The sequence below is a fragment of the Necator americanus genome, chromosome III (assembly GCF_031761385.1).
Source record: "Necator americanus strain Aroian chromosome III, whole genome shotgun sequence".
Lineage (NCBI taxonomy): Eukaryota > Metazoa > Nematoda > Chromadorea > Rhabditida > Ancylostomatidae > Necator > Necator americanus.
The window spans coordinates 8,443,338-8,466,483 of NC_087373.1; the positions used below are offsets into that span (position 1 = coordinate 8,443,338).

The 23,146-nt window shown below is 35.5% G+C and overlaps 1 protein-coding gene across 1 annotated transcript; it reads right to left on the bottom strand.

Annotated features, from left to right (window-relative positions):
* Positions 1-8,022: 8,022 nt before the first annotated feature.
* On the bottom strand, positions 8,023-8,388 carry RB195_008975 (uncharacterized protein; the record flags this gene model as incomplete). Its single annotated transcript, XM_064195751.1, has 1 exon — positions 8,023-8,388. One exon carries the CDS (start codon positions 8,386-8,388, stop codon positions 8,023-8,025), a length of 366 nt encoding a protein of 121 aa, XP_064046896.1.
* Positions 8,389-23,146: the final 14,758 nt, after the last annotated feature.

Genomic DNA, 23,146 nt, shown 5'->3' on the forward strand with positions numbered 1-23,146 from the left:
GTTTTTAGTTTTTATTGTAGCAGTACGAAGAAAAGTGTCTCACATGTATTTTTTTCGTCATGTAGAGTTGATTTCTCTCTTTTTTTCATGAAACTCGGAAGTATTGTGACGAGAGGAAGGGAATTTCCCTGAAAATATGGACGAAAAAGTTTAAATTCTCTGAGGACTTCCCTAGTGGTTTTGATTTCAATGGTTAGAAGCATGTAGTTAGGTTTTTTTTGAAGAGGCCATTAAGAATCATTACCTCTATAAACGTAAACATTCACCTAATTTTCTATTGCTTTTTTCGGAATATTATTTACATTTTTTAACATTATTTTTTTTGAGAAATATATGCGAGAAGCTGGGCGGAGCATGTGAGGCTAATTTATGAGGAGGATTGGATGGAGAATTCATTTTTAGCGTGCTAAGCAGATGTTTCAATATGTGTGCTCGTTATCGAATCTCTCCCCCTCATCGTCAGCACTTTTCCTGGACCTAACATTCTCTTCCTGAATTATTTCACCGAGTCAGCAGGATGATTTCATTTCCTAATGTGATTGTCCGCTTCACCGCAGCCATCTTCAGAATCTGTCCTTTCATTGTTTTTCCATTTTCTTTTTTTTCCCACTAAAAGAACTCTCACTTCCAGCTGAGCAGATTTTTCCGCCGTAGTTCCATGGATGGTTCCAGCTCTTTTTCATACTTCAAATATCCTCAGCGCGTTTAACTCAACCGTTGGTCAGTTGGTTAATGTTGAAAATTATTCTTTTTTAAATCTTTTTATCATTTTTCAAAGCGTGTTGGAAAATCATCAGCATCTTTTCGCAGACATAAGAAAAAACACTCAATTTTTACCTTATTCCTTGTTTAATTTCTTTTGATTTGAATCGATCAATAATTTGAGAAGATTTTTCCTTAAAGTTGTCTACTATTATTAATCTGTTTTCTGTTATATCTATTATTTACTATTATTATTTGTTTTTATCTCTCCAATTTTTTTTTCTGGAATATTATCATTTTTAAAAATGTAATTAGCATCGTATCAATAACCTTCTGCAATTTCATAGGGGTTTGTTTATTTCCGAACCTACAGAATGAAGACGGATTTTGTTTTTTTTTTCCTGAAACGAATCTGAAATTGACATTCGCAGCAACGGCGATATTGTTCATCTTTTTCAATACGTAAATATGTAGCTCGTCAGCTTTCAAAGCGTCCACTCAAATTTCTGATTATATTCTTCGTATAAAAAGTCGTCCCATCATTTGCCACTAATAATAAGACCTGAGTATTCGAATCCATTCATTCGTGCACTTGTGCGAATATTATCGTAGAAGTTATAGAAATTATCGTACGTAGAGCTCAATTTTTTCATGGTGTTCATTTTTCAATCTATTTCGTAATTTGATGAAAGGACGAACTCCTGAATATTATTTCAATTCTTTGATGGTTGCAAATTTTTAAATCCCGAGATGATCGCAACGGTCACAAAGTCGAGAAGATCACAAAGTTCATACTAATGGTAAACAAAAAAAAATATTGAATGTTTACTCAGGGGAAATGAAAATTTTGGAAAGTGAAATTAGAAATTCTTGTTCGCTTTCATCTTTCTTCATTCTTTTTTTTTTAGCTTTCTGCTATTTCCTCTAATTTTTATAGCAAATCCTTTGCCAAGAATTCACAAATCTCCGGATTTTCCCACTATATTTGACTATATATGGATTATATTTAGAGCTTAGACCTACAATTGAAATTGCACACCATTAGTTTCCTAATCCATTAATGTCCGTGAAAAATTCTCTGTTATTACCACTAATTCCCAGGATTCGCTTCAATTAGTGCTGTAGGTTAAGGAGATGTTCGTTCTTTTCATCCAGGATGAATCCCCCCTCCTTATGCGTTGCTCAAATTTTCATCATACTTTCTCCTCGCTCTGCGTGGTTCAGCATTGATCTTTTAAGCGCGCAAATTGCATTTCTTTCTCTCTTTCTCTTTTTCTCGTTTATGTAACGTTTATTCAAGCGTTTTCCCGTCTTCAACACGGAATTTAAAAAAAAGCGGAATCTAATTTGAAAAAATATGTGAAGGGGAAGAAAATTCAACTTGAGGAATGCTCATTTGTAGCGATGGATTTTTCAGTCTTAATTTTATATATCCTCTAGGATTCTTTCCTAGTTTAGCGGCATAAAAACTCTAATTCAATTACTTTTCTCACCAGAACTTGCGTTCTAATGTACCTGAGATTTTTTTTCCGAAAACTTCAAGAAAATTGGAGAAATTTTGTTTGATTTTCGAGGGACTTTTATTCGCTCACCATGTATCGAAACATATTCCATGTAAAATAATTCATCGGGTGTAATTTTATCGTGAATACCGTAATACTTGAATTAGAATCAACTATGTCTTCACTTTGCTTATTTTAACCTCCTTTTCACTAATGTGGCAAGAAAAAAATCGTGCAAATTTTAGCAATCGTTTGTTTCAAATCAAATCATTCACTAAACAAAGATCGATAGTAGCCTTCGGGCTAAAAAATGATAAAAATTAAAAAATATGCACAAAATAATTTTTGTTAGTGATTGCAATGTAATTTATATTAGTATTATTGATTAGTGAAAAATAGGAATAAAAACATGGAAAAAATAGAAAAATAGAGAAATATTAATAGAGGTGAAATATAAAATATTTTTTTATTCCGCTTCACAATCTTATTAATAAGGACGATATCCACGAGAAATACCACGATATCCACGGTATCCGAAAAAGACTCATGTACGTGATAATTAGTCCCAATCCCCCCGTTGTGCGGGTGTCATTTACGGACCCACATATTTCCACCGTATTATCTCTCGGCTCTATTATCTCCACGGCAACCATAAGTGTCCAAATTTTTGCCAATCATCGATGATGTCATTTGTGTCCGCAAAATAATGTGCACCAAGAATTTGACCTTTAGAACCATTTAGAACGGAAATGTCACATAATCCTCTCTAAATGTACAGCTAATTCTTGGAATTAACCCATCCAGATAATAAATTGTGCGTTGCCTTCGATAATGTGATGATATTCTACCTATAACTACCGAAGTTTTCGTTTTAAGATCATTTATATCTTCGTGGATTCCTTTAATGTACGAAAAATGCAGGACCTGGTTTGTTTATCTCATCAACAACAGCGACATTTCAACAGATTCCTTGCTACGTCACCGTTGTCGATGAAATAAACAAAGAAAGGAACAAATAAACAAACATATCATCTATGAAAATAGTACCCATGAATAAAGAATAAACGTTCAGTGACAGATGAAGATTCGCAAAACCACATTCTCGAAAATTCCAAAAATTCATTTAAATAATCAACAGCCATCAATCGTAGTGGCCATCGAAATGGTCTTTGGGCCCTCAGGAAACTTTCGCGAGTTTTCCGCGGAGGGAACTTCGACGTAGGTTCCAGAGAGGAACGTGGCTAAAAGTAATTGCTGGACGAGTTGTCCGTCGCCACAGTTTGGGAGCAACAAGCTATGTTTCTTCTTCCTTATCAAAACCCTATTCTTTGCAAGGTTGCAGCTTTTTAATTCTAAACAAACATACATGTAGGCTTTAGACATCATGTAGAAACACTAGCAAATATTTACTACAGTCGGTCTTCAATATGTTCAACCGGGTGACCGCGACGCTGCTTTTGTTTGTGACTGAGGCAGAAAGAAGAGCGGACTGTGTGTCAAGCAGAGAAAAGCGTTCTTGCCCTTGAACGCGTTGCAGTCACCTAGCGGAATACATTCGGCATCGAGTGTACCTATAACGACATTTCATTGGTGATGCTATCTGTCGTTTTTTTTCAACATTTTTCTTCCAGAATATTAAAAACGGCGTTTTAATCGATCACTCATTAAAAAAAACAATATGTTTCTCATGGGGAGGGTGTAGCGCCGTCGGTAATAGGTTTCGCTGTCTACACGGTCGATCGGAGGTTCGAACCCTAGCGCTCACCAAGCCTCTTATCCCTCCGGAGTCGGTGAATTGGGAACAGACTTGCCTAGGAGGATATAAACACTGACTGATACATCGGCTAGCCATCGCAAGTCATTGTGGAGGCCAGTTACACGTTCGTGAACCTCAAACGATTCTGAATTTAAGTGAACGTGGTGGCGTGGGTCCCAAGCGGATTGATTAACGCCAGACACTTTATCCTTCATCCTTTTATGTTTCTCGTGGGAGCTAAGCAAAAATTATTTTTGAGAAGGACGATAGGTTGACTAACAGCACTCTGTCATGGATCATTGGGCAAAAAACGTAAACACAATGATTCTCATAACTGTTATCATAACATCACAGCTATTTATAAATAAAAACGTATTTGTGAGTACACATCTCGATCTCATCACGTTATTTTTCCTGAGATAAATTCTCTGCTTGGTCTTTGTGAGCCACATCAAAATCCATAACAAAAAAATTATTTAATGAAACGCTGAATATAGAATAGGAAAGGGATAAATTGGAAACTCGAAGAGATTTGATTTATATGATTCTTAGAAGAAAATTTTCTTTAGTGTTGATATTTTGCATAATTTATTAGTTCCTTTATTCTTGATTTTTTATTATATATGTATTAATTTCTTTGCATTTTCATATACACTTATAATATCGGCTCCACCAATTAATTCAAGTGTGTCAAGTCCATTTCCATTCCTGTTCAGAATGTCTAGTGGCTAGAACTGGCCGAAAATCCCAATTCTAGAATATGACTCACAAATTTCCTTCCAACTTTTCTTTTGGCTTTTTTCCGCCAATCAATAGTTGGTGAATTCTTTGTGGTAGCCGGGAAGTGGAATAAAAGGCTGAAATTGCCGTCAGTCTTTTGTTGAACGCGTTCGCCAAGATTCGAATAACAAATGCATTGTGCACTGATATAGTGCCACATTGTCATAGATATTATTTAGCGTGGAAGCTAAGCCTATCTATTTTTTTTAGTAGTAAAATTAATATGAAATCAAGGAAAAAGTTCAATCAATCTAACGTTGTCCATCACAAAGTTGATGTATTATTTAACATTTATGTATTTTTATCTATTTATTAATAGATTTTATTTGTTTCTGGAATTTATAGAATTTTAATTATACAGACATGGGTGGTACTCTAATCCTGTGAATTTGATTTTAAGTCGAGTATGTGACGTGTGTGTTGTCGGTCACCTTCAGACGAGTACGGCTTTGTCCTGGTATTAGGGCTATGGGAAACTGTACCCTTTCAAGACTTACTAAGTGTCATTTAGTTATTTATTTATTTTTATTTTTAGCGTCAGCGTCATTTTCGTCGCAGAGCATTAGAGACACGATATCGACCTCTATAATCGCAACTATCAATTAAAGGATAAAAACTTAAATTATTTCAGTTTTTGGATGATAAATTTCATCAAAGGTAGGTCCCATCTGTAAGATGTAATAGTGTAGTGTACCCCATGAGCTAGACCTCCTGAACCCCATGAGCTAGACCTCCTCTTCCTGTGGGGGGAGAGTCCAGCTCTTCCCTATCACACCTATGTTCGTGAACTTGATGTCATTTTTTTGCTGCCTACCCATAGATGTCGTAATTTTTTAACAGTATGTCTGCCTGCTGGAGTTACCGAAACGGAATGTTAAAAAAAAAAGAAAATGACTGCATGATGTATGGTTTAATGGACAAAATATCTTGCGCACAATCGCCGTAAGATGCCAACGAATTGGTTCAAATTTTACGGATTTCCAGAACATTATTGTAGAAGTGATATAATAAATGAGAGGAGGTAACAAAAGAGTAAGAAGATGATTTGGATTAGAGAAAATTCACTTTTTAGATTTTTGACCACCCTTCCATGAAGCGCTGCAATTGTTATTGTTTACTTGGTATTATAATTCAAGTTATTATTATTTATTGACTTTCCGACTTATTATTAGTAAATTTACCGGTATCTAATACAAATACGCTTACCCTACTTTGATGTTCCATGGAATACCGCAATTTTCGATCTGAAAACTGCACCCATGGACAAATAATAACCGATTCTTAATTCAAAAAATCAATTAATTCATAAACAATTAGGTAATCTATTTATTGTTTACATTTATCAGTGACACCTTCGCAACGAGATTTCTGGAATCATCTTAATGTAGCGTTGCTATCTAGGACAGAAAAAAATGGCGATGAAAATCAACGGGAACCAATCAATTTTCAGGGGGAATAGAAGAATGTTCCACAAAATGAACTAAGAAATACTACGGCGAGTTTTTTCTAACATTATGTGTTTTAAATGTTTTTGGTGTTTATATGTGTTTATGTTTATTTTTATAAAACAGATAACCAGCACGTCCCAGAGACGCGCGACGAAAAAAAAACAAATAAAGGTCCGATGGCGTTTCAATCTGGTTTTCACATGGATTAAAACTTTGTTTACATCCATTTGCTCCTGGCCGGCACATCAATTCGTCAGCACAGCTTTCCAGACATACACAACGTTTCTCAATACATACCGATGATACCTCACGCAGTTCCAGTTCAATTATATCCTATTCCTTGACCATATGAATAGCTTTTTTAGTAGTGAGGATCCTACACAGTTGTTGTAAGGCTAACGTTGCGTTTGCGCGCAATGAAGTGCTTCAAAACCGATCCCTGGATTAGCTACGGCTCTCATCTAACCACGGTCAACCAGATTCGGTACCGTATTTGCCTCCGAGAAGGGAAGGACACTTGGAGTCATATACATTTGTTCCATAGTACCATAGATGAGTGAGGTAGAATTCTGAAGAAAGCAAAATAATGTGCAATTCACTACCTCATTACCATATCCAGTAGGAATGTAGGATTTTTTGTTCGTGAGTATTCCTTATAGTTGATATTGGTAGTTCATTGATACAATATACATTGATTTGATACAGTATCAAAAGGGAAGTGATAACATTTTTCTTAAAGATTATTACAATAAAGAAGAAGTAACTTGGTGACTTGGCGCATCGCCAGACCTCAAATTCCCTGCATTCCCTGCAATTCCTTGCATAGGCCGGATATGCGTGCATTAACCTTTCCAATTCTGGACTCATAGACATTTATCATCGACCTCACCGAACGAGGGGTTGCATGCTTTGGTTTGAGTATTTATTGTTGAGAACAAAAAGTAATATATATGTATTTATTTTTTTTCTATGTATTTAACAAAAAGTAATGTACATATGTATGTATTTGCAGTTAAGTAATCTAACAGAAAAAAAGGAACCAATTTCTAAACACAATTTAAGTAAGAGGTAAAACGCAGTCGGTTAGAGGTATTTTGGTATTAGAATGAAAATATCCTCGGGAAATTCAGTGGTATGTCAACGCTTCCTTGCCTAAAAGAACGAACGCTATTTTTTTCATTAATTTCGTGGCGACAACGTTCAGGAAGCCATTTGGATTATCGTTCAGCTTTTCAGAGACACTTGGAACTGAAGTCGAACACACTGACATATACCAAAAGAATTAATTTCGTACATGTCATCCTTTCTCTTTATTCTAAAATTCCTATTATTATTACCCCTTTATACATTCTTTATATTTACTATTCCTTTATATATTCTTCTCATAATTAATCTATTCTATTCTATTCATATATTTTTATCATTTAATCATAGTACATTATTTTATTGTTTATTATTGATTTTTATTATTCTATTATTTTTTGTATTACTCCATTATTTGTTTTTTTTTCTATTTATTCATTATCTTTTATTCTTTCCCTTTATTTGCGGCATCTAACTGTCTTTGAACTGTAGTATTCGTTCGTCAGAAGTCGAAGTAATTATTATATTATTATTCTATTATTATTTCTATTGCTCTATTATTTGTTTTTTTTTCTATTTGATCGTTATCTCTTTTTTACCTTTGTTTACGGCATTCAAATGCCCTTGAGCGTAGAATTCGTTCTTCAGAAGTCGATTATGGGTTCGAGAAAAAAGCTGAAGTTATTTTGAGGACGAAAAGAAAAAAAAACATCATAAATTCGTCGTGTCGCCGAGTCATATAGCACAACGATCAAGCTGCTTCGTCCTCGTACATTCTTTTGTCCCAAGGGGGGCGTGGCATGGCGCGGTCGGTCGGTCGGACGGACGGACGGACGGCTACGGCTCGGCTGTGCGTCCGCATGACGGCGGCTCCTTCCTTCAACAGCCGTCGTCGCCTTACGCGACCGGCGGCCCCCAGCGCCGATCCTTGAACACATTTGTGTAATGCTTGTGCAAATTCGTTTGCAAATTTCTCAACAATGATGTCACGAAAATGAAATTTATTAGTGTTTTTCTCGTCTCCACCGACAGCTGCAATGTTTGACATCAATAACAACACGGGAAACGCCGAGGGGAAGGCGACGACACACGACTTATTTGATTCGCTTGAGTTCATCGTCCGAATGATCGCGTCATTCCCGGGTTTCTTGATCGTAGCTTTCCATACCTTACCGTAAAACTACCATGTCATCCTATATTCATTCTATACTATCATTCATGTATTATTATAAATTGTTATATTATAAATATTTATTGGGTAAAGTAAAAAAAGTTCAGAGCGTTTTTTTTTCACTTTATTTCGACGATGACATTAATATAGTCAGAATTAACCGATTAAGATAAAAAATGCGACGTTTTCGATAAATTCTGTCCACTTTTAAGGCAATTTCAGGATGTGATGTCATTTGCATCGTCAGACATGGCTCATCAGATGTCTTATCTACCGTGAAGCTCAAAAATTTTCACTTTACCTAATATTATTTTTATAGCATTATTTATTACATAGTATATTTATAACAATATTTTATTTCAAATATTACGCAACTATTTGTATATTATATTTAAATAATAATTTCATTCTCTTATCTTGATCTAAAAAAATCTAAATCTCAATCTAAGATTTCACCTGTATCTTTCGTACATAAACACCGACATGGGTTTGAAATTTAAGAAAAAATTTTGAAAAATTTTGCAGACGTGTTTCAAATTTCGAAAGAAATTTGAAAATCGTCGGCAAAGAAGTCCCATCCCATGCCGGCCGAGTTTTTTCATCACAGCGATTAGCAACATATTACTGAGGTCATCCAGTTCAATATTAGGACCAGATGCTTTTTCGATGCGCTAAAAGATAGTGCCTTTTGCCTTTTTTTCTATGATGGTGAAATTTACGGGCATATATGTAGATGGATGTGTCATTTTCACAATGCGTGTTTTCGAGGGTTTGATTGTTTTCGGGAGAAAAGATATAGAAAAACTGTCAGCACGATGTGCAGGTACCAGTGAAACTCGTGCAGATGACTTCTAAGGTCGGGTCCCAGAGCTCTATGCTTAGGTAGGTTCTCGTTTTATTTCCTCTGCCAAGTGCTTGTACTTTCGATTTCATGATTCAGTAAAATTTCTTTTTCCCTGTCTGATTTTTGGAAATTTTGGTCACTAGAATGGAATTTATCTTCATTTATTGTGAATATTTTAGGACCAGAAAGTATAAATAGAGTTCTAATGGAAATATTGGTAGGAATATTTGAGAATAGCCAACTATTATAGATGGTGTCTTGGAGGAAAAACTCAGATAACAAGAATATTCAGACTTACAAGAGGTTATATGCATTCCTCACTCCTTCCTCATTCCTCCTTCCTCTTATAAATAGTGTCTTGGAGGAAAAATTCCGAATCACAAGAATATTTAGATTTACAAAGTGTTCTATGGGCTCCTCATTCTTCTCGAATGGATACATCGACATTACTCTACGTTTAGATTTCTTCCAGTGATTACAGGATGACAGATTGTAAACAATCAATTTCTTCTCGCACAAATTTTTTCATTGTGATATACAGCTCTGTCCAGAAATGTAATGGAATTTCAAATCATATGGAATTTTTTTCGCAACGGTTCTCTTACGCTACTGATTGAATTGTGCTCACTTGCTCGCTTGGATTTTTGGTATTTTATTAATTTTTATTTTTTTCGAGTTTATTTCACTCGTACTTTGAACTTGACATAATACCTCTTATAGCCGTTATTTCGTTACAGAGCAGCAACATTTAAAAATATCATTCATGGGAATGGGAATAAGTGCAATATTCTTGCATGGTTTAAGGAAATTATTACATTCGTCTCTCGTCATCCACGTCCATGTAGTGCTTCTGTTTTTCCGGAAATCAACCTATATCCGTCTCTACTTCACGTCACTTTGTTTCTCCGTTGTTATGTTAAGATGGCATGAAATTTGTGAAATAATTTATAAATAATAGAAAATAATACATATATTTGGTTGAAATGCAAAATATTTCCATCCATCTACATTTCATCTTCTCAGGTAGTTAAAAATGCTCTCCTCAATATTCTAAACTTGTCTTTCTTGGAATTTTAACAAATTATCCCATGTGTGGTTCGATTTGTCATTTTCTCCATTTTTTCCTGATATGATAATTGAGAGTGTATGTAGCTAGCCACATACATGGTGTTCGATGGTTCGAAACCGCTCTTCGGAGCCAACGAAGCCTTTCATATTCCTCTGGGATCAATAAATTTGTGTCGCATTTGTCTGGGAGAATAAAAACACTAAGTGGATGCATTCGTGGACGTCTGCAAATCATTACGTGGGCCATAAATGCGTTTATTATAAATATTAAGCAATCTTCAATTAATTCGTTTGCACTCTCCAAAAAGGGTAATTAATTTATCATGACTATTTACGATTTATTTTGTACATCTACAATTTTCCTGCGTGTGTTTTTTTTTTGTGTTTTTATCCTATGTCCCTAAATTTTCAATCATATGTACTTTCTCAACTTATTTAACGTTAGAGCGCTAAGAAAAATTAGATGGGAAAGCCATAAATGAGATATGAGAAGGAAAAACACTTATATAAGAGGATATCTGAATATTTTATATGTTGTCTTGGAAAAGCGATCCGAAATTCTTGTTTTCACGCGCATAGGAGCTCGTATGCATGCACACGGAGTCTTTTAAGAAGAGATACACCAACATGGGCCACAGGAAATTCAGTTCATCTCTAAACTACTGTACTAACGGATCCTTTTTTCATCGAAAACATTGAAAAAATACTGTCAATAGCTAGTAGTTGTTGTAGAAGTCATTTCTATTATTATCAAAATAAATGCTAAATAAAAAAATTAAATAATAATTTAAATCAAAATAAATTTTAGCTGACATGTAATGAACTGTGCATTTGCATTTTACAACTATATAAGATTTATATATTTTTTGTTTGTTTGTTTCTGTTCTATTTTCAACACTTTTTCAAGAATTCCCATAGATTCCTATTCTCAATTTTCAAATTACTAGTTGTTTTCGATGAAGAGAACCTCGTTGAAAAATATGTCCTGGGATTTTCTCCTAAAGAGCACTTGTGGTTTTTTTTCTCGCCAACTTCTTGGAGGCAGTATAGTATTTTTCTCTTCCTTTTCACCTGTACTTTGAAGCCTTGTCGGATTTCTGATGCTCTAAAGCACTCATTTTATTTTGGTGCCATAACACGTTCTAGTATTTAGTTAATGTGTTTTTTTTCAAATACAATCTTTTTATTTTTTATTTCTCGTCGGACAAAAATTCAGGACACAATTTGAACGATTTTAGAACTGATGAAAAACTGGTAGGATTGTTCATTCAACGTTGAAAGAGCTGACTTCAATTATTTAGGGTCTTATCTAGTTCATACTTCTTTTCAAGAGATTATTTCCTGTTGATATTGAGTTCATTCTGCAAAAAAAAAACATAAACAGACGCCACACCAAAAAAATAGTTCAGTTTGGAATGTATAAATCCTGAAATATTTGGTTGGTTCTCTACGAATTTCAGGAAGGCTTAGCTTTTTTCTATGTACTCTTAAGTGCCGTGTCATGGTTAATTTATATTTTGTTAATTCTGTTTCCAGCAAATAAGGCTGTGACTGCAGGCTGAATTGTACCTAACATTCACGAAAATGTCAATCGCTGTTATTTTTGTTGTTGTTTTTATTTTGAAATAAACAGAATTCTTGCAAAACTTCTGCTCTTGTTTTTATTTGATTTTTAAGTCGCAGCATTGAGTTTGCAACAGCGCAAAAGCAAAACTCGAAGCTGAATCTCCTCAATACATTCTTTTTTTTTCATCAGCGATAAGTGCTAAGTCTGGATTCGTCGCTTAGAAATTCCAGAGAAAGTTGAATTCGGTTTCAAAATGCAGCATTTCTAATACACACCGTCTCTTTTTTCTCTTCATTGAATTGGACGAGTTTCCTCGTGATTGAAGCTTTAAACGTGGACGGAATTTTCAGAGGATTTTCACACGTTTCCATTAGCAAACAGGATAGCAGGAGCAAGCTAGCAGGATTTCTCTTTATTATAAATATTTTCATCCCACATTTCTAAGGATTGATGTAAAATCGTTGAAAATAATAAATTATTTAATTTATTACTGTTTATTTTTACAGTCTAACCACGTTGCATCAAATGATAAAATAATGTGAAATTATTTAAAAAAAATACTTATCTTACGGTTTGCTGTTAAATTATTTAGAAAAATTTATCATTACATCATTTGATAAGTAGAAAAAACAACTTTCAAAACAAAAACGTTCTAGAGCACTATTTAAGAGAAATTTTCTGGATATCAACACTTTCAAAATTTACTTTTGATCGCATCTGAATATTTACTCTATAACTAACTTAAAAAACTCATAATGCCCTTCCTGCACCCTCCCACCCACGTCCTCCGCGCTTTCTGTCCTAGACATAGTTCCAGTCCATGTTATGACATTCTTCGAAATGCGAAAAATAATAAAAAAAACAATTACAAAGCGATTTGAAAAGTTCGAGATAGTAATTTAATTAATTAAATTATTTTTCACTAAGCTTCATTTTAAAAATTCCAAATGATCACGAATTTAGAGAGATCCTTGCATTCCTTGGGATTTAGCGAAATCCTTTGTACTCGTTTGCATCCGGAATTAAATCTGAATTGATTATTCTTTTTTTGAAGACGGAATTTTGAGGAATGGTTTAGAATCGGATTCCTATTAGGCGTTTTTCTTCTTCTTTTTAAAAACTGGAAATAGCTCGAATAATAGCTATGCTTGAAGGCTGTTCTATGCTTTTAAATCAATTATTTTAATTGTTCCCTGAGGGAAAAGGACAGGTAGGAAGTCTGGGGATTTTGCTAGAATAATTAACTATCCTCATTTTATTCGCTTGACGCTTTTCTCTGACATATAACACCGCTTTTTTCTTTCCACTTCGCTTGACAGATTTTCTATAGGTCTTTCGCTTCAGCTACTTTCAAGTGCAGTGAATCGAATTTATAGGGAAAGCATAAGGGAATGTTTCTTTTGTTGCTCTTAGAATCTTTTCGTTATAATTTTTTCTTGGTTTTTAGGAGAGTTTTCAGGAGAAATTGAGTTGCTAATTCTAAGAGTTGTATTGGCTGAGAAAGTTTTTCTGTTTAAATAGCGAAAAAAATTGCCTTACTTGAATAGTTCCGTTTAAAAGAGAAAGAAAAAATAGAATCTTTCTTTGTAAAGCAAAAAAAAGGTATTTTCTTTCCTCTTTTTTTGACGAGTATTTCCTAAACTCATCTTGACCTCATCTACTTCCATGTGCAAAAGATTAAATTTGCTATCGTAAGCATCTGTGGAAAATCCGCGGGGAAAAAAATCATGTGCTAAATCTTTGCTGGATTTTTCGAAGATCCTGTGTAATTCATCAAACAAAACATTATTTTCTTACGGATATCGAATACCACTGTGTTGTTTTCTTTCTCTCTCTCTCTCTCCCTCAAATCTTCGATCGTCGGCCGCCCGCCTCCTGATGTCTCATTAATCATTCTGGACAAGCTCGGCAAGCTGATCATCTGCCCCATCGGTTTCCATGAATCACCCCATTCCCACTCATCTGCGTGTGGTTTTCTTCTTTGTACCTGTATATTTGAGATAATTCGATGAATTATACTTTTCCTCTTGCTTTTTTCTGTTCTGCTGTTATCTGGGCTACCATTAGCTCGGATTTTTTCCCTCCAAGGATTCATAACCTGCTGTTCCATTCACCAACACAACATCTTTCCACAATTTTTTCGTAGCGTGGGAGGTGTTCCAGCAAATGCAGCCGTTGTTTGCATAATTCTCCTTCCAATGGAGGCTGGATTTTCAGGACGAAAAATGTTTGCAAACGCAAATCCAAAGTTCAAGAGTTTGCTCCGTTATGCGCATTTCGTTAAGATGACGTAGGTCCGTAGGGAGGATTGACGAATGTATTTTAAGTTAATGTAAACAATTAGGGTGTACTGTAGCTACTGCTGATTACTGTAAATTGAACTGCTGGAGGAAACATCTCCTTTCTTTTTTTTGTTCCCCTTTTTATTTCGTATCCGTTACGAGCAGGGCAGAGAACAAAAGAAAATTGAAATGAGTCGGTGAATTTTTTCCCGATGACCTTGAGCTTAACCTAAAGCATCGAAAAATCAATTCTTGTACTATAGCTTGTTTATATGTGTATATTTATGTGTATTTCATCGGTTTTCGATGCACCGTAAGTAAACAAATAAACAAGACTATTTTTTTTTCTGAAATACATATTTACGTTAAAGAAATTATCAGCAAAAAAAAAACACTAGTATAAGTACACTAATGTAGGCGGGACTTTTTTAATTGTACTTTTTTTTTCGCCCTCATTTTTCATTTTCCTAAACTTTTGTGACCGCCATTCTTTTGGGAGTTTCGTACTTCTACTGAGCTCATTTTTAGTAATTTTTGTATTGTATGTACAAACATAAAATATCACTTGAGGAATGACAGTTCTATCGTTTAAAAATTGAAAAAATCCTGATGATGAAATTGTAAATAAAGGAAGAAAAAGGAAGAATGTTATAATAATTACATATTATAATAATAGAAAGGATATTTTCTTGTTTGGATTCCAAAAGAGGGTTACCTTTAAAGCCAGAGGGCACATTCCGTGGATAGTTAGAATATCTTCAAGGATGAAAAAGATTGGGTAGAATTGAAGCACTTATTTCTAGAGTATGTGCGTGATCACGCCTAATTCCCATCACTACAGCATTGCTTGATTCCATCTACCCAACGATGCAACTTATTACGAATAATAGAACCAGTACGATTGGCAACACGTCCACGATTACACAGGTCAAGCATCTTGTGCAGTTGAATTCAGTGTGACAACGCTCAACGCTGCTGGTCTTCATCCTTACTCATATCCATTAGTGGAGAATGTCTAATGTCGTAAATTCTGCGATTTCCCCTTCGCTCCCCCCCACCCCATCTCCTCCCCGCCTTTCCCCTTCCCACTCCTTCACAGAAGTCTATAAGAATACGCGTGAAACAGATTCGAATGATCTTATCGCCTCTCCTTTCGTGTACGATGCATGTTTTTAGGTGTCTCGTAGGAAAATTCGATCAGTAAGTTTGTTTCCCACGCCCATTTTTGGAGAGAAATACGCGGAATTGAACGTGATCACCCTCATATTCGGGATCTATACCTCTACTCTTATTCTATCTTTTTGTGTAGAGATCTCAATATCGTCAATTTTGCTGATTGCGATATGTTGCCTCTGAAGGCGAGTCTACGGGAAACTACGTTCGTCGGCTGTAATCATCGATGAGAGACCAAATGTCGTAGAGTTGTCGTTTTAATGACGGACATTTCATGTCGTTGTTTGAAGCATCCGCTGCCGCCGCCGCCGCCGCCGCCGCTGTCACCGCTGTGCTCGGAGCCTTTGGACACTACACTCACTCACATCACTATCGATCCGAGCTGTATATGCCTAATAAATGAGCATAGCCTAAAAATGTCTGAAGTAGAAGGAAAAGAGGAAGAAGAAGGGATGAGAGAAGAAACGAGAGCGTAGGATTTGTCTCATAGTCGATCTATCATTCGCTTTGCCACCCATTAATCCATAAAAAGTGCTCCAAGACAGGTGTTCTGGAACTTTACACACCTATGCTACAAAAAAATTTGCATTGTGCGATTTGTTCATTGTTCTTGTTAATCTACTGGAACTGCTTAAAAGTTCACCTTAGGGTCAAGGTATTTTCATTGGACTTTATTTCCAGGATTGTAGGATTTTAGGAGATTAGAGAGGTCCGAGGGCCAAATCTCTTCTAATCTCTTCTGATGCTATTTTTTATTCATACTATCTGGTTTTCTGGATTCAATCATCATTGCCTCTTAAAAAAAATGTGTGACTTTCTTGTGATTTCTTGACTGATTAGAAGCAACAGCCGTCTCTTCTTCACGCAGCTTCCATAAATGTTATTCTTCTGCCGTTTTCTGGCATACTTTGATCGTTGGTAACTTATGTCGGACTTCATTCCTCAAGTCTGCTTCAAATTTAACGGATTCAATTTAATTTATTCCCTTAATTTTGAATCCTACATCAAATTTATTGCTAAATGTCTCCTTCTTTGTTCCGTCAATTCTTCAAAAGGTACTTTTTTCCGTAGACTAAAACCAATTGTTCTACGACAACTCTTTCCAAAATATTCGTATAATTCATATTTTTCTTCGAATATTTCGACATTTGAATAATGACTGGATTTAATTTTCTATGGGTATTACAACTTCTTAAGCGCTTTCATAGTTAACCACGATTGAGTTTAGTATATTTATCCTAAAGAATAGAATTATCCATAAAATTGACTTTTTTTATTCATCCATCCCTAATTACTCTTCCCTAATGTGCTGTTAACTATGTCTTGATTGATTTCCTAGTGCAGTCTTGGTATTTCGTCATTAACTGCCTCCAGGATGAAATAATATATCCAGTAATGATTTGTCCCTGCTGGGTCCCATCGATCCAGCGTAACATTTTTTTTGAAAATTTAGCATTGGTGACAGAAAAATTCATTGACTATCCAAATAAGTGGTTTCCTGCTATTTTTTCTATGTTGTTCCTTGAACGGGACACTGAACACTGATGTTTGACGTGATATAATTTTGTTTTTTTTGGTTTCCTGAAATTCTAACATACGTACGTATTTGATTTGGATCGGATTTCCTACCAAGAAATTCACCTCCGTCATTCCAGACAATTTCTGATCAACAGTCCTTGTCCCTTTTTGTTTTCTGAAAGGGAATACATGCGTGCTTAATTGCTTCCTGCACTGAATCTACAGTATATTTGTCGCTTGTCGCTAGTCCTAGTTCAGGCTCGGTCGTGTTGCTTTGTCTCTGCTCCTTGTGGGATAATCTTCTATTGCATCTGGAAAAAACAAAAGTCGCCTTTTATCCTGAAATGATCGTTGCACGTATCGTTGCCTCATGTTTACTTTGATTTGATATTCTGCTGAGGAACTTTGTTGACGTCTTCCGCTAAGAGCGATTAAAAGTGATTTCTACAAATGCGCGGTTAAGGATTTCAACGGAACTTTCGCGAAAATTTTTTAGAATGTTAGATTGGTTCATTTGGTGAGCTGAGTCCTAATGGTGGTCCTCCGGAGGCTGATGATCGATAGACGCTTAAGGAGTGCTTTTCGTTTTCGTTGTAATTTTTGGTTGTTTTCGAAGTTTCGCATTTCAAAGTGTCTCCTGGGGAAATGGAAGTGCTGGAATGGATTTCACCATTTGTAGAAAGCGATTTGTGTTTTTGCTGACACATCGCTCCTAATATAAAAAAGTCATTTTTAAAATGTTGAATTAGTTTTAAAAAATGAAAAGTAATTTTGTGCTGAAAGGATCTTATTAGGATCTTAAAGCTTTTTGAAAAAGTAATGTTCTGAATTAGAAAACAGACTAATTTCTCGGATTCGTTAGCCTTTTTTTCTTTCCGGTGATTTACTCAACTTTTGTTACCTCCTTCCCTCACTGAAAGTTGCAAAAGTCGAAAAAGAGCTTGCAAAAGAATTCACCAAACGTACTTCTAAAGAATACTTTGAAAAATAAAATTACAAGGAAAACTTCCGATTTCCCTGTTTTTTTTTTACGTTTAATAATTTCTTCATGAAGATATGCGAACATTTTTCCAGTGAATACTCATAAATGTTTACTTGAGGTCAATATTTACAATTTCGGGAAAATACACTCCTAGGGGTCTTATGAATAGCACATCCTGCATGGCCTCCCCAGAATCGGCTCTAAGAAGTGCTTGAATTGAATTTCACCTCAATTTCTGACTGAGAAAACTTTCTTTCTATGATAAATCACCTTGCAAATTTGTTGTTTTTTTACTTAATTGCTTTCTGTGACATTATTCATAATGTTTTATTAATTTTATACAATACAGCTTCAGCGATCAAATGTCTGAATTTGTTCGTTGAATACGACTGAGTGAATTTGTTCCATTGATTTATTTATTAGTCCACTTCCCTATGTTTCATCCGTAGAAACAGTCTCAAAGATCTCAATCTGAGGAACAAATGGAAAATTGAAAGCACAAAAATATTAGAATTGAGCTAAAAACATTGGGGCTGGTAATTCTACAACGTAATCTTAATAATATTGCTAATTTTAAAAATTACTAAAGAATAGATGTCGAGAGCGAGTGAACACATCACAACTAAATTTCTTTAGTACTTTCTAATTTCTATAGTGCTAAGTCTTTAGTACTTTTTATTCCCCTCTTCTTGGCTCTGTTGGGGTTTTCCTTGAGATTTTGTATAATGAATTACTTGTAACTTTTTGTTGTTTTTTTTTTCTAACGACAGTAAAATTTTCTAATGAATTACCTATACCGTACTTTCCTTTTATTCAGAAAAGTTCCTAGAGGCAAGTTTAAAAACAGCGGTAAATCGCGTCCATAAATCACACGTGTTTTTATGGAATTTAAATCTTAGATGTTGAAATCTTCCCAGTACCGTAATGGTTGAATGCGGAAACTTTTTTTCGACGTCCTTTTTCTTCGGAAATGTGAACTCACTTGACAAAGCAACTATTTATACGAATATTTTAGTGAAATAAAATAATAATTTGAGAACTACTAGACTCAGCATTAAAATAACTGCTTTCAAAGGAGCCGGTTTACATAGAAATTCTCATGTTTCGCACAACTTATGATGTTTCATTCGATCATTTCACTGAAGTAAAGAATTGTTTCGTCGGGTAATTTGATGCTTGTGCGTTTCATTTCCGCCATTCTTAGTTTTGCCTCTTGTTTTCTTTTCACTTTTTACAGTATTCCTTACAATCAATTTTTCAAACTAACCGTTACTATGAAAGAGTTATTATTGAAATATAATTAAAGCTGCCTTTCGTGAATTTCTTCTTAAGGATGGCATACTACTGAAATTAACGATGTCGGGATCTCGCCAGAGAAAGATAAGGTTAGGAGTAAAGACCACGAACCACGAGTAGGAGCGCAATCGCGTTCCCTTACCTCCAAGTGTCTCAGAAACTGCGTCGGAAGCGACCTTATCGACCGAATTTTCCTACGAGCCACCTAATGACGTGTGACGTATCCTAGGGGAGATATGCTGGTTGCGTCTGTCGGCGAGTGGACAATCAATGATCTGGTGATCCTGTATTTCCTGACAGTTAGGAAGAATTGAGCGTTACTACGATCATGATCTACATCCTTAACCCTATCCCTTAGTGAAGAAACCCAAACACCGTCAATTTCGTTGCGTGATGTCCTTAGTTGTGTTCTTTGTTCTGACCGCAATATGGTCAAATCTACGTGGAATGGTTCTGCGTAGTTCTACTCGCTTTTTCCATCGTCGCTGAATTCATTTGGAAAGCCTACCACAAATAAAATACACCTACTGCTTCCCTTACGTCTACGATGAACTGAACACTGACATTAGGCGATGTCTGAGAAGAGCCGACTTAGATAGTTCCGTCTCGGTTGTGGAAATACCTCCGAACAAATAAAAGCTTCAGCTAGTTTCGAACCACATGTACGATACCATCTGCACAAATCCAAACTGAATTATTTGTCTCACGGATAGACCAGGAGATTGCATGAGATACGCAGTAATCTACTTGTTTTCTTGCACTGCTCGTGTTGGTCGCGGTGCTGAATCTGTTGGTATAGAAGTGCGTGCGCCACTTATTCGTATCAAAGGCCATATGAATGGGAAATATATTGGAGCCAATTTTGAAGTCAGTTTTTTGAATCTTGGTACAGAAATCCAGTGTTGGTTCGAAAATCGGTGGGAGCACTTTGGATCCACAGCAGGAGCCCTATGATGAATCGCAGGAAAGAATGTCTGTCGATTGTTTATTTATTTATTCATTCATTCATTCATTCATTCATATACACCAATGGTGCACCAGAAAAGAAAGATATTAAAATGGAACACACTTTGTCTGAGTCAGAGAATCTTACGAACAAAAAAAAATTACAAACTTTACTAAAACCGGAACCCAATTTCTTGTCAGAGAAAACTGGCGCTGTCTTTTTTTTTGCAGCGGATAACAAGATTGTGCAGAAACGTGCACCATATCTCGGATGGTTCTTCTAATCTGAACCAGATATCCGAACAATTTGATTCGGTGATCGATCATTCAGCAATCAATACTAGACTCCTGCAATTCAAATTAAGGATTTAACAGAGTCGCTACAGCATTTAGCAGTTAAAAAAGCAAGCTTAGATTTTATATGTGGTTGTATGGTTGTAAAGAGATTTGTTCGTGTAGATTGTGGATTGAATCGCCCATTTCAGGATCTGAAAAAAAGGAAATTCGCTAGAACGTTGGCCAACAAAATTCAATCTGTTAACAACCTCGCGTACCTAATAAAAAATCGCTACAACATCTTATTGTGCCGGTGTTCATTGAAAGTCGAACATTAAAAAAGAATTAAAAATTAGATTTAAAAATTAGAAATGCGTCTTTGTCGACGAATAAACTCATCATGTAGCGAAACCGAGCGATTTCACGAAAAAGTGTTTATTCGACGAGCTATTGGGTCCGGCCACGAAGTACCATTGCACCGAGTTTGCCTTAGGGAATCAACCATGCACTACCAGATAACTGGACTAGATAACTTGTTGTCGGCAAAAGTGCAACGGTAGTTTCACTTCCATCCTCGTATTTTATACAATGACAATGACAGCTGGAGTGGGACAAGATGTGGGGTGAAATATTCAAATGAAATTCTCGCTGACATATGGTCGATATGAGGAAGAAATGCGATCAAAATCTCGAAGTGATTGTTTTTCTCGGATACCCAAGACATTTGTCTGTTAATATCGTCCATTAATTTCTTTGCCGCAATAATAAAATCTAAGACACAGTATTGTGTAACGTGATCAAGTGGTAGTTTACGACAATTAAGCCTAGTATCATCGTTCATTCACCATGAATCCTCCTCTAGTATCTAGATTCTCTATTATTCTCTTTATTTCATTGTTCCTCTCTGTTCTGAAATCACGCACAGGTTGTCGTTACTCTCGTTACATCTCTTACCTCTTCTGAATCTTCTGAATCGTTCAAAAACACCTTTTCTCGAAAAAAAAAAACCTTTTCTAAGAACTTTTTTCTTTTCTTTTTCTTTCTTCTTCTGTTTTCTTGGATTAGCGTAAATTTGATATCCATGAAAACACTGATAAAAAGTAGGTTTACTCCATTTTTCCAAGTTTTAGGAAATGAAATAGAATCTTAACTTAGAATTGTAAGAGTTTATGCAATTTTTACGTGCCTCATACAGAAACGGAGACAGTCGCTATTCAAAATAACAAATAATTAATCAGTTGGAATCCTCAACTGCATTCATGAACTCCAGAAGTATCGAATTTCCAGAGCATGATGATGGACCAAGAACTACCCATCTACACTTTTTTCAACCGCTTTTGTTCTAATTTTGTAGCAAAAAAAAAGACTTTTGGAAGGTACTCGAAATAATCCAGCCAAGAGCCAGAGCCTAGAAAAAACATTGAGATTTGAGGATTTTATGTAGTTTTTATTGTACAAAAAAAAGGACTCGCAGAAGAAATTCACCAGCTGACAGTGTATGCACTACGCTGAAAATCCAGAAACAGTAGTGGAATCGATACGAATTTGTCTCTTCTAAAACTTTTAGTGCTTCCGTGCGCGTTCTATGTGTCTCAGAGAAAACATGGCTATCGTCATAAACAAGGATATGTGTCTTTCCTCCTACTGCACTTATTAATTACTGTAATATATGAGGAAACTATCAAACAGGACCTTTCTTTATAGTGGTATCCATAATAAGTTATGTTATTTAGTTATGAACAGAATTCCATATTTAGAATAAGACTTTATTTAAGGGAATAATTCAGTAATTAGGTGGCTTTAGGGAATTAGGGAAATAATTCGGTGATTAGGTGGTTTAGGCGACATCCTTCAGCAATTATAGGTCAACGTTTGATCGATCAATTAAATCAAAATTGCCTCGGCCTTTAAAACATTGTCTACCCGCCAATATCAATTCTTTTAACGAGAATTGTACATAACTCCTCTCAAATCCTAGGGTTGGTACATTTATCGATTTCTTTCTGACGAATTGTTGTTTTACATATGTTTTTGGTCAGTTATTGTGCATTATGTCCGCGTTGCTGCGGTGAAACGATGAAGAATGACATCATGGCTAAAAATTTCGCACGCTTCACTTCTAAGAGCGAACACATACATACTTACATACATACGTTACGTTCGTTAAGATGTCCGCTGAGAATTCGTTGTTGATGTCATAGTGGTATCCATAATAAGTTATGTTATGCAGTTATGAACATCATTCTATAGTATCCTACATCATTGTATAGGCCAGCACGTTCTCTGGAACGTTCCAGAACCTTGCCTTATTTCGAATTGCACTAAAACGCGTTGGCGCATCCTAAGTGGATTGACACGCTCCAGAGAATTTATCCTCTTATCATCCCACAATGATTAAATGTTCAGTTTTCGTTTTTTTTCTCCTTCTATCCTTGGTACCTTTAATTTTGTTTTGCTCATCTTTTTGGCATTGTAGACCGCAGAAAAAAGGCTCTTTCGATAGACTTTTTCGATACTTATGTGTACTTGTTGCGTGTGTTAGTACGGTAACTATGCGCATTCTTTTATTGATTTTATTGAACTATGGGCAAGATTGGTATTGATATTTATCAGCAGCTAACGTTTCGGCGTTTTCGCCTTCGTCAGAGCCTGCAAAAAAATCAAAACCATCAGTGATTTATTCATTCAAGCGTCTTGTCACTCTACAGAAAGCATTCAAACGGTTGATGAGTTCAAATAGGAACTCATTGACT